Raw genomic sequence first — 12,711 nt, forward strand, 5'->3', positions numbered from 1 at the left:
TACTGGTAATCATGGAAGACCTGAAAACACAGTTTTTGATGTGGCAGCTACTCTATAATCCTAAACTCCAAGCTGCATGTCCTCTACCGTTTGATGAAGCAAAGCTCTGGAAAGGTCAAAGTGGGCCACAGTTGAAGCAGCAAATTCAAAAGCAATTCAGAAACATTAGGTTTGCATCTGAGAATTTTCTCCGCCGACTACTATTTTATACTGAAGGAAATCATTTACCACCTTGCTTTAAGGAGTCATAACGTAATGAATTCATTGACAAATTTCAGTGCGTTAATGGATTGTGTGGGATGTGAAAAGTGTTGGCTCTGGGGAAAGCTTCAAGTTCTTGGTCTTGGTACTGCATTGAAGATCCTCTTTTCTGTTGATGGTAAAAATAATCAAGATCAACCTGTGAGTTCTTGCAGCTCTATTATGAAACTCATTTCCCAACATAGGCTTTCTTATTGCTCTAAAAACCAGACATGATTGGTTGTTCCAAGATCCATTTGTTCGCTTAACTTGGAAAACTAGTGAACCAATAATTGATCCGGTCAAGATGTTTGAGGTTTTCCAATAGCTTTCCAGCTGAACATTTTGACTTTGTTTGAGTTTTTCTTTAACAAGTTGGTTAGTATATATATGTGAACATGAACCGTCTCGTTCTCTCATTTTTCTTTGCATATGCAGTTGCAGCTGCAACGAAATGAAGTGATTGCTCTTGTAAATCTGTTAAATCGACTTTCTGAATCTGTCGAAATTGTTCGTCAAAGTGGTGATTCAATCAGGAAAGTAGCAGAAGGAGGACGTGTTATTGAACCTTCCATACAAACAATCAGCACGTTACAAAGATTATGGGAAGCTGTCATCCCGATCAGGCTTAGGTATGTGACTATTCCTGTTGTACATTGCAAGCAATAAGTTGCCCTTATGTATTGTGGTTACATGCATGTAACAAGGTGGAGATAGCTAGGGAGTATGAATTGCTAACGAATTAATGGTATGCTTTTCCAGGTTAGGGATGTTAGCACCGTAACTATCGGATATCACAAATTTGAAAGCAACTGTAAAGCATACTGCACACTACTGATTGATTAGTCTATGATCATATATAATATAAGATGGGAATCATGGAAACCAAGCTTTGGAGAGTTACAGAGATCATAGGAACAAACCCAGTGTTATCAATTAATACATACAAATGCTGGGACAATGATGCTCTAAGTAGCCAATACAAGATTCAACAGATTCCAAGTTGAATGATTTTAGACATACATAGATTCCTAAAACTATATTGCTTTCTGTTACGAAGCCAAGATCAAATCAAATTAAGCTCAAGTTGGTAAGGCAATATTCATACATACGCAATAGTGCAATACAAAAAGCTGAAATTAATGGCAAACTATGCGAAGAGGCAACTGAAATCTAATACTGAGGCCATCAAATTATGCGGTTGCGGAGCCAGATCTCGGTTTTCCACGTGCAAGCTTCTCCAGTCTCTTTCGAATGAAATGAGGGGCGAGAGCTAGTAACGCAGAAACGATAAAAACTAGATTCGACCGAGGGTCAAACGTGGTAGTTTTCCAGTTTTTGGTCTGTGCTGCTCTCGTGCCTATCCCCATTGCGAAAAAAAAAAACAGTCCGTAAAGGGAAACCAAAATGAGGCTTCCAGGTTTGATTGGAAAAAGTTTGGAGCCAACATACGCCATAACAGATTCATAAAAGAGTACCAGGACGGAGAAAACGATCGAAGGACATCATATATGTTAAATGCCCGAAACCATTTGAAGTCTGTGTTTTCCCTTAGAATCATCTTTACATCGTCTCCGTATCCTCCAGGTGGGGCGAGAGCTGCAGTAAATGTAACTGTTGCGATCAGTGTCGCTATGATTAGATTAGTACCAGATTTCAGATTTTCTTTGTTATCGGCAACGGCCGATGTTTCGGAGTACTTTTCCTTCTCCTCCGGGGAGTCCGGGCCGTATTCCAACTTTTTAAAATCACTTCTGATTTGTTCTTGGAATAATGGCACACCAAAGGAGCGTCGCCGATGATTAAAGATCTCCTGCAACGTACAAAAAGGACATCAACATAAAAAAAAACTCGGTGTTTTTCTTTTCAGGGCCAGCCATCCTAAATAGAGACCGAAGATAAATGGTCTGACTTTTACTAAGAAATATAAAAATTAACGTGCTGAAATGTGGAGATAAGCGAACAGATGGGTAGTAATTAATGAAACCATGATCAAGCCACATCAGCAAGACCGCATGACTAGTGATGAAGATGCACACAGAGAGCTAGAGCAATCCCAAGCTTACAACTAAAAATGGCGTACAACAAAGAGAAGGCCTGCACTCTGCACCGCACATCCTTTACATATACAGACAAATACCAACACTGTACATGTAATAGTCCAACAATTCAAAATATCTCAAAGGGTCTACACCAGGTCTAGAATCCTCTATATGCTTGTATAAATATATGTATCACTATTCAATGTAGTTTGAGGCAACTTAATACAGGGTAAAATCGTACCCAAATTATCACGAAATGCACTTTTTGGTACTTACAAATTTTCAGAGAGTCCTGTACTATCCCTCCGTTAGCCCTTATAGTACCTCCATCCATTATTCCGTTAAAAATGCCTACGTGGCGGTCATGTGACACTCATGTGAGTAAAAATAGTAAGGGTAAAATAGTATTTTCATTCATATTTAGAATTATAGAATTTAATATATTAAATATCTATAATTAAAAAACATTTTGACACATAAAAAATAAAAAATAATACCCAATTTATTCTTCACTGTTATCGGGATACTTGGGTCAATTAAATTAAGTACTTTTATTTTTATTTAGTTTTTTTTTTTATTTTATGAAAATTTAATATATATTAATTTAGACATAACTTTTTTCTCGAACAATTAATAGGATTAATCAATAAAGATGATAGGTAAATCTAAATATTCACTAAATTCAATTCTAGGTCTTTCTTTTAACCTAGTCTAATTTATTTTAATTTAGTTTAATCAAAAATTTGTAAAAGAAATATGAAAAATAGGTGTTTTACGATTTTACCCATACTTTAACGGAATAATTAACGGAAGTACTAAAATGGCTAACGGAGGGATAATACAGGTACCACTAGACTCCCTAAAAATTTGTAGATACCAAAAAGTGCATTTCGTGATAATTCAGGTACCATATAAAGATTTTACCCTTAATTTATTCATATTAATCTGAAGAGTTAACCATAGTTATATTATGAAACACGTGGCGAATTTTTGTAGATTGGTCTGTTAGTGCCTGGTGGTATCACCACATAAGAAATGGTGGTGAGCAAATTCAATTCCTAAACAACTGGTCATTAGGTAGAAGGAGTCAATATATTTTTATAATCAAAAGTCAAAACTCATCGAGCAATAGACTTAAGAAAAGCATCCAACGATCTGGACTTGTCCTGAAATATACTTATGCTAGCTTAGATAACATGTTTGAAGTCAATGTTACATCCTAATCATGACAATGATCTAGTAAATTCCAAAAAAAAAAAAAAAAAATTGCCTATAACTTGTAGGTAATTATAGATTGGGTGGTTCTAGTTGGACCTCCAAATTTGATATTTAGACCTCCATCTTTTTTTAATTATTAGTCAACTTATCTGAAAAGACAAATAAGGACAAAGAAAGAAAAAAAAACAAAAAACAAATACTCTTCTTACCTCCCATATTAGTATAAAAAATTTCTTTATATTACCTATATAACTTTATAATTTACCTAAAATAATTAAATAAAAATAATTAATTTCTATACATGGCCCCATCATTTAATACAAAATTAAATTTAAAATAATCTAATTTGGAATTTCCTTAAATTAAATGTATTAAATAATTTGGTGTAGTTATTACTAACTAGACTCCAAACACACCCACCATATTAATTACGTGGGAAGTTATTCCACAGAGTATGAAGAAAATTGCTGCACATATTTTGTTTTTGATTTTTAATTTTTTTTTGTTAAATTTATTTTGTTTTTCTTTTATTTGTGAATTGACTATTTTGTCTTTCTCAAATATTTCAGTTCAAATGTTTTTTAATATTTGAGGGATATTTTGGTAAAATTTTTCTGTTTTACTGACAAACTCTCTTCTCTTAATAATAGTATAGATTATAAGATCAAAGGAGTGTAAACTCCTTTTAATTAGATTTAATATATATATATATATATATATATATATATATATATATATATATATATATATATATATATATATTACTTATTTGAGAACCAAAGTCTTTTCTAGAACCAACTATATTGCAAAACAAACACAAAAACTATGATATGGATTAACGGAAAAATCTTTGTAATTGTCCACTTGTTCGGCCCATTCAAGAATCACTTTCTAGTTCCTTAATTGAAAGTACACCAAAAATGTAGACTGCTCACTCACAAAATTCTTTGTCATTGAATTGATATATATATATATATATATATATATATATATAACAACATTGAATTAATAGAGATAAAAAAAAAACAACGTACAAATTGTTGAAGATACATATTTAATTATTTAAGGGTGTTTTGGTAAAATTATGGAGGTGTACTTAGCTTTTTAAGTATTCGAAAAAGTGAATTGGAGGTTTAATAAGTAGGAGAGATCCAAATATCAAATTTAGAGGTCCAACTCGAACCACCCTTATAGATTGATTTTATTTTATCAAAATTTTAAAATAATAATAATTTGGATAATACTGGCTGTGCAAGTGATTAGCTTTGCGAAATCGGCAACGTCAGGTTGTTAGAGAGGTGCGCCCTGCACAGCAAATTGTGTTTTTTTAGTTCTGCCAGCTTGGATTGGGCTTGCTTTAGTAGTCTCGGTTGTGGGCATATCCGAAATTTAGCAGTAGAACATGATGTGAAAGGGACGGTAGGTGGTAGCGTGGTAGAAGATGACATGTGCTTATGCTAGGATCGCTCATTTTTGGGCTTGGGCTTTTGGGCCTAAGCTCATATATGGGCTATCTAGCCTAATCCATGGTCTTTCAAAGAGAGTATCTTGCCACCCTCATTTATCACTTAGTGGATTGGGATAACTTGGCCTAAGAATTGAACCTTCTTGGGGTATTAGGTCGATATATGGTCTTCAAGTGCTTATTTATTCAGATCATGACTTCTATTGGAGTTGGTGATTATCCTGAATGATTGGTGCATTTCAAGTGGCTTATGGATAAGGAAGTGTTAGGACTATATAGTGTTAATTAGTCAAACTGTAATTAGTCTTGTTAATTAGCTTTAAGTCTGTTACTTAGTTTGTTAAGTGTGCACGGTTTGTTGTGTGTTGAGCTGTGGATGCTTGACTTGTGTAAACCATATGTGTGCTTAACTCAGTACTATAAATACCTTGTAATCCTCATGTTCTCGTTGTTATCATAAATACATAAGATTCTCTTATCCATTTTCTCTCTATTTTTACAATTTCATTTCTTCTTCTCATTCAAGCTTTCATGGTATCAATAGCTCAGGCTGCGACCTTGGAGCACCAAAAATCCAAAGATTCATATACAAATCTACAAGTTCATCTTCTATTCTTCTCTGATTGTAGCTCTGCAATCTAGATAAGTCTTCATCATTGATTTGGTTGAAGTTACTATTAGTCTTGAAGAAGTTCATGTGATTCATCTGCAATTTGATACTTACTACTTGAATTGAAGCTGTGATGCGGTAGTTCAAAACTAGAATTGGCACAATATGCGAAGTGGCCTCCTTTGCTCAATTTGGGTCAGACCTGGATGTTACGACTCAGGCATTACTCAATACAGGTGTAAGGCTTACATAATTTCTTGCTCTTGAGTTTACACTCATAGCTTGAAATCCAATTGAAATTGTGATCGATATTCCAAAGTGTACAATGAAACCTTGATTACTTAAATTTTGCAAGAAAATCTTAGCTGAAACCCTAGATCTGTAGCTCTCTTGTTCACACATCAACTCAGAATCATGACAGTCTCTGCAGCTCAAAATCCTTCTCAAACCACAGTCTATCTTCCTAATATCCTAATCGATGAGTCAAACTACCCTACCTGGTTATTTAGGATGGAATCATTTCTCAGAGGCCAAAATCTCTTTGGATTTGTGGATGGCTCCAGTCCTTGTCCACCTCATTGTGTACTATCTACTGATGGTTCCACAAACACTAGTTCAACTTATTACATTGCCTGGAAGATGCAGGATCAAAGTATAGTCAATATGATTGGTCAAACTCTCAATGCTGTTGCTATGAATTGTGTTGTGGGAAGCAAATCTGCTCAAGATTTAACGACCAGACTAAAACTGAAATTTGCTGATGCTAACAAGCAAAACATCTTGCAATTAAAATCTAATTTGCAGAATGTAAAGAAAGGCTCTAATGACATTGAGACATACCTTGGTAAGATAAAGGCAGCCAAAGATGCTCTTGAAAATGTTGGAGTTGTCATTGATGACTGAAGATATTGTAGTGACTATGCTTAATGGTCTTTGTCACGCCCCGAATTTTGAATAATCAATTCAAAGTCCGAAACATGAATAATAACAATTACAAATAATGTCCTGAATTTTTTTCTCACAAACAACCACACTTCACACCTCTCAATCACTACAAAAAAAAATTCAAATTGCCACGGCGCTGTGCCGTCGCGGAAAGTGAAATTGCCGTCGCGAAAGACCAATGGCGACGGCTAGGCGACGGCAATTGCGCCGATGTCGTTGGGGGCGTCGCCATTGGTATTAGCGACGGCAAATGCACCGTCGCAAGCTTATTAGCGACGGCAAAAGGTTGCCGTCGCAAGAATTTTGCTACTGAAAAATGCCGTCGCAAATATCTATAGCGACGCCACCGACCGCTACCAAAGCTTTGCGACGGTAAAATTGCCGTCGCAGAATTTTATTTATGAATAAAAAAAAATCTGGCATGTAAATATGCATTGGCAGATTTTTTTTTTTTTGGATAAAAGCTGTACAAAAAGGAATTCAACATATTGAAAAGGGAATGTTACATTTGGATTTTTCTCATGAATGTTACAAAAGCAATGAAGCTTTTATACAAGAGTTTATAAGATAATACAAGGTACTTTTCTTCCTCTACTTCAAGAAAAGCTTTGCAGGGATCTTCCTCCATCTTCCTCAAGATATGTGTCCGTTTTCTATCTACATAGATAACTGAAACGTATTCAGATAAAGAAACATAAATCAAGTGAAGAGAGGGAGGATGAGCATGAGACTTAGGACTACACTTACTGATACTAAAGTTTAGGCAAATTGATATTGAAATCCTCTGATTAATTACTTTATGAAAGCATAGATCCTAGTGTGGAGAAGTGTACATTTAAGTGAAATTTGGAGAAGTGTACATTTGAGTGATTAATTACTTCATTAAAGCATAGATCCTAGGTTGGCAAATTTACTGTCAACCAGATCAAACAATATCGGTGTACACACTACACACCAATAATCCAGATAAAAAAACTTGAGTGAAATTTAAACTACATATGAGTTTTTCATACCTGCAATCCCCAAAAAATGTTGCTGAAAGCTCTGCCTCTTATCCTCCTTTTCCAACTGTGCATTTTAGAGCCTATGCTCCAACTTCTCCTTTTCCCTGTAGTTCTGGACATACCTGCGTAAATTCAAGATTCAATGAACATAGAGTTGCAAATTTAGAACTTGATAAACAATGAACAAGAATTACACACATAAGAAATAAGTTACAGACCAAAAAAACCTTTACTTAGTTTCGTAGCTTTCAGTCATTTCATTATAGTTTCAATTCATATATACTCTATGAAAGCATTTAGTTCCTACTGTCTTATGGTATTGATATGCCCTGTTTTACTTCTAAGCTTCATTGTCATGTGCCCAGGAAGGATCCAAAAGATAAACCCTTAGAGGAATAAGCCACATAATTAACTCATCACAAACAACTGAGATCAAAAGATTGTGAATCATCAATAACTATCATTGTTATTCACCAATTGATGTCACACGCTCAAAATAAAAATCAAAAGCATACACCTTTTTCATTCCAACCTCCTCAAACCCCAATTCAAAACACATACCCTAATATCAAAACCATTAAACCAATCTCACAAAAGCAAAGGATAGTCTTTCCCATTAAATTGTTTAAAAAAAGATTTTGGGAACAAATTAGTGCTCAGATTTTATGACTACCACCTAAAGCTGGTATATATCTGTTTACAATGATCCTATTGTACTAGATATAATCTCCAGCAAAGCAAATCAAATAGATAGAATAGCAAGTAGCACAGCAAAAAACAATATTAAATTTTGATGAAAAATTGAACTAAAACTAGATTGATTCTTGAATTCTATCAAAAAACGGTGGGCATGAGAACTTGAACAACAAAGTTTTAAATGACACCAATAAGAGCCATTTCGTTGCAGCTGCAGCTGCATGTGCAAAGAAAAATGAGAGAGAAAGAGTTGGTTCATGTTCACCTACTCTAAAGAACTTGTTAAACAAGGCAACTCAAACAAAGTCTAAATGTTCAGCTGGAAAGCTATTGGAAAACCTCAAGCATAACCCGATCAAAACCAATTTGGTAGCTTTGCAAGTCAAAACTGACAAATGGGTATTTAGATAAATAAGAAAACCTACGTTGCAAGATAAGTTTGATAAGAGAGCTGCAAGAACTTACAAGTTGATCTTGATGATTTTTACCATCCACAGAAAAGAGGATCTTCAATGCAGTACCAAGACCAAGAACTTGAAGCTTTCCCCAGAGCCGACATTTCTCACATCCCACACAATCCATTAATGCACTGAAATTTGAAGATGAAATTTTTACTTTACAACTCCGAATGACAAGCAGGTGATCAATGTTTAGTTCAACATAAAATATTAATTACTGAAGCAACTTTCTCACAGACAAACCTGATGTTTCTGAATTTCTTTTGAATTTTTTGCTTCAATTGTGGTCCGCTCTGACTGTTCCAGAGCTTTGCTTCATCAAACGGTAGGGGACATGTAGCTTGGAGTTGAGGATTGTAAAGTAGCTGCCTCATCAAAGACTCTGTTCTAAGGTCTTCCTCATGATTACCTGTATCATACTCAGCCTGCTCTAAGTAATCTGCAGCCTACAAGATGTTAAGCCCATCAATGATTAGTAAATGTGGGACAATAAGAAAATTGATTATGCGGTACCAACTCAGAAAGGATAGCAGAAAATGCTTACTCTTGTCACTGCCCGGAGAACAAAGAGGAATGCGAAGTACAAATTCTGAACACGATCTGGATATTTTAAAACGCGATCATGCATCAGTTCCATGTGATGAACATGGTCAAGTTCCTGCCAAAGGATGATGAAATATTTAATGAGTTATTTAAGAATTTCAATATCCAGCAATATACAGGATTGACTGCCACACTTCCCTTGCATGTACTAAACGAGTACATATAAAGATTTAATTATGAAATCTTAAATGCATGTAGACAAAGGAAACTTCAAGAAAGCATACCAAGCAGAGAACATGGAGCATGGTATCATATGCTTGCCTGCTAAATAAGCTATCTCAGCAACTTCAAAAAGCTGCATCTCATCCTCTCAATCCCATTACTCCTCTCTATCTCTCTCAGTGAATCTCTACAGAAAACAAGAATCACCTCTCAAATTAACACCTTCCTCTTTAATCAAGAAAAATAACCAAAACTTTGCAAAGGTTGTTGAAAATTGACACCTTCCTCTCAAATTAACACCTTCCTCAGTATCATTCTACCAAAGCAGCTAACTGAACATGTAAAGAGCAAGAGAACCATGGTAACAAAATTGAACTAACAAGATAATTAGATATGATGCAGTACGAGTTTGTGACTAGATACAATTAGATATGAAATGAACTACTTATCAATCTCATAATTCTAGACTTTTTGTTTTCATTTTTTGAAGTTATACATGTCTTCGTTGCTGCCATGGGTGAAGTTAAAAGCAATTGAGAGCTTTTATTTTGCTAAGAGATAATTAAAAATAAAACTTTTGGCTACTTGTGGTGGTGGTGTTAGCACTTGGCAGATAAGAAATGGAATCATGCACTAGCCAAATATAATGGCTTCTTGTCAAAATCTTCTGGACTCTTGTTTGCATAAATGAAACTTTGTCATGCAGCGGTGGCTTTTGGGATTTTTCATGAGGTTTTAATCAATTGTAATCAAAACTGAACAAGACAAAAGCTCAAATCTTGAGGTCTGGAGTGCAGGAACAAAACAAAAAAGTTGTAATGGACTCAAATGATATTAATTGACTAACAACTTTAATTGCTTGGGTAATCCTGATATATGCATAAGTTCCAATTTATGAATCATAAATTGACTAACAACTTGACATATTTATGGACCAACACTAACATTTCTGCAAAGCAACCAAAAAAAAATCATATCAAGAAGAATTGAGCATGCAGATCTAGGAAATGAGATTCACTTACAGCAGAGACTGATTTGTTGAGGCACTGTTTCTGTGCTTCTCTCTAAACTACTCCTTATTCAAAACCAAAACAAAATGCCAGCAAATTAAATAAATTCACAACAACAAAAAAAAAAGTAAAATTTTCAAACTTAACCAATATGGATCGCTTACCTTTGAGATCAGTTCTCAAGCAAACTCGAGCAATATTTTAGTCCAAGAGTTGCAGCAACAGATGCAAAGAGAGTGATACCCTGCATGAGCAGAATATATAGGAAGTAAAGATGTGTACAGTTTCAATACAATGCTTGTCAAGCAAGTTTACCAAAAGGGAGATGTCACAACAAATAGGCATTTAAGAACAGATAATTCTCCAGCATGCATAACCTTATCATTATCAATAGATTGATAGTCCATTTTCAATAACTATTTTTTGCTCGACTGACAATTACTTTAGAATGATGTTTTTACCTTGAAATAAGTTACTTTATAGTTAAACAGAGAAGGACCACAAGGTCTGCGAGTCAGCAAATTCAATAAATAACTTATCTTTGGTGATCTGAAGTGTATAAGACGGAACCGGTTCCACTCTATCATCTCAAATTTTAGGGGGCACTTGCAACATGCTAATAAGATGTCACTAAACTTCTCCAAGTTCACCACTTAAACTACAACTAGGATACTAAGGAAGCCTTTCTATATTCAGTAACTCTCTATTTGCTTCACCAGAACATGAAAAGAATACATTCTTTCATTTAATTTCTTTCTAAAAACATGTAAAGTTCAGAAGACCCAAGTTGTACCCTATTACAAGAGTTACCTTACTATTTCTGATATCTTTCTGCTCTTAGAAAATCAAAAGGAACAGTACTTTCTTATCATAAGCAGATCAAACTCATAAAATGTGAAACTCTATCGTGAAGAACAAACCGACAATACCCAAAACCCACAAACCAAATTCTATCACCAAAACTTAAACAGTCAAAAACCTGCAAAACCAAAATTAGACCAAACCCACCAAATAGAATCAAAAACCAAGCATTACCCATCAAAATAGATCATACCAATTTGACTCTGGGGTCGAGAGAATGAAGAAAAGTGACGGGTTCCGACACGTACTGGCCAATGGGGCTAGCGGTGGCACCGGAGATCAATCTGAGAACTTTATCGGATCCCAAAGCTTGGGCGGGCAACAGGTTCGCCCACCACGGCGGTTGGCTATTATCGCTGGAGGTGGAAGCTCTAATTCGGAAGCTTGATTTAGGGTTTACAGAAATAAGGGTTTTGTTGTTGTTGTTGTTGAATGAACGAAGGGGAGTGAAGTTTGGGGTTTTGGGAGGAAGAAGAAAAATAGGAAGGAGGTGGAGCTGAACTAGCATATGTCGACTTCACAGATTGCTATGTTGACCTCGTTGTCGGGACTGGATGGAGGGAGCGGGAAATAGCAGATGGAGGGAGCGGGTTTTGGCACATATATTCACCCAAAAGTCAAAAAAAAAAAAAAATGTATAAAAGGAAAATACACGACGGCACATTCTACCGTAGTTAAAAATAGAGAAATTTAGCGACGGAAAAAATATGCCGTAGCAATTGAAGGTACATTTATGCGACGGCGATGCCTTGCCGTGGCAAATAATTTTTCTCTTTGCGACGCGGCATTTGCCGTAGCAAATTTTTGATCAATGGCGACGGCATTCTAACGCCGACGCTAACTGGTGAAGCTAAATGAATTCTTTTTTGTAGTGAATATTACAATAAATCAAATCCTCAAGTTATTTATTACAGCACACTCTCACCAAATCAAATTGTAAGGCTCAAATGAGCTTAACTCACCTCACTATTACAATTGCTGTAAAACTATAACAAATGCTCTAACCGCACGATCACCGCCCTGATTCTCCAGTCCTGTAGGATTACCCGCTACATAATTTGAATAGTGTACCAGGATTGCAACAACACCAAACCCGGTAAGCTTTCGACAGCTCGTATGAGTAAACAAGAATGAACTGTTGATTTATTAATTTACAATACTTTTTACTCAAGTAACAACCAACAATCTCAACATCCACAAAGGGAACATCAAACCAACACACGTGAACAACAAGGAATTAATACATCCTCACGTTTCCCTCATTCAAATATCAACACTTTGGTCCCATCCCATAACACGTTAGAGCTCTAACTACATCGTACCTGTCACCTTGGCCTAGGTTCAAGTAAACAATGTATTCCCAGGTTATCTTAATAACCCTCGAACTTTGGACTCTC

General features: G+C 35.5%; 2 protein-coding genes across 10 annotated transcripts; one reads left to right on the plus strand and one right to left on the minus strand.

Moving 5' to 3' along the window:
• The first annotated feature begins 282 nt into the window (after nucleotides 1-282).
• On the plus strand, nucleotides 283-1,086 carry LOC133731060 (endoplasmic reticulum oxidoreductin-1-like). Its single transcript, XM_062158527.1, has 3 exons — nucleotides 283-402; nucleotides 679-891; nucleotides 1,003-1,086. Exons 1-3 carry the CDS (start codon nucleotides 286-288, stop codon nucleotides 1,084-1,086), a joined length of 414 nt encoding a protein of 137 aa, XP_062014511.1. The 5' UTR covers nucleotides 283-285.
• A 5,899-nt stretch (nucleotides 1,087-6,985) lies between these two features.
• Nucleotides 6,986-11,829, minus strand: LOC133728593 (endoplasmic reticulum oxidoreductin-1-like). 9 transcript variants are annotated; one of them, XM_062156011.1, is made up of 9 exons: nucleotides 11,508-11,829; nucleotides 10,618-10,697; nucleotides 10,466-10,512; nucleotides 9,506-9,630; nucleotides 9,223-9,336; nucleotides 8,922-9,124; nucleotides 8,686-8,809; nucleotides 7,534-7,646; nucleotides 6,986-7,177 (listed from the first exon to the last, which is right to left on the minus strand). In XM_062156011.1, the coding sequence occupies exons 4-8, from the start codon at nucleotides 9,524-9,526 to the stop codon at nucleotides 7,605-7,607; spliced, it is 504 nt and encodes a 167-aa protein (XP_062011995.1). In that variant the 5' UTR covers nucleotides 9,527-9,630; nucleotides 10,466-10,512; nucleotides 10,618-10,697; nucleotides 11,508-11,829; the 3' UTR covers nucleotides 6,986-7,177; nucleotides 7,534-7,604. The 9 variants fall into 9 exon arrangements, with proteins under 9 accessions (XP_062011995.1, XP_062011996.1, XP_062011997.1 ...); XM_062156012.1 differs by having other exon boundaries at nucleotides 10,466-10,518; XM_062156013.1 differs by having other exon boundaries at nucleotides 10,466-10,697.
• Nucleotides 11,830-12,711: the final 882 nt, after the last annotated feature.

The sequence above is a fragment of the Rosa rugosa genome, chromosome 2, assembly GCF_958449725.1.
Source record: "Rosa rugosa chromosome 2, drRosRugo1.1, whole genome shotgun sequence".
In the NCBI taxonomy this organism is placed as follows: domain Eukaryota; kingdom Viridiplantae; phylum Streptophyta; class Magnoliopsida; order Rosales; family Rosaceae; genus Rosa; species Rosa rugosa.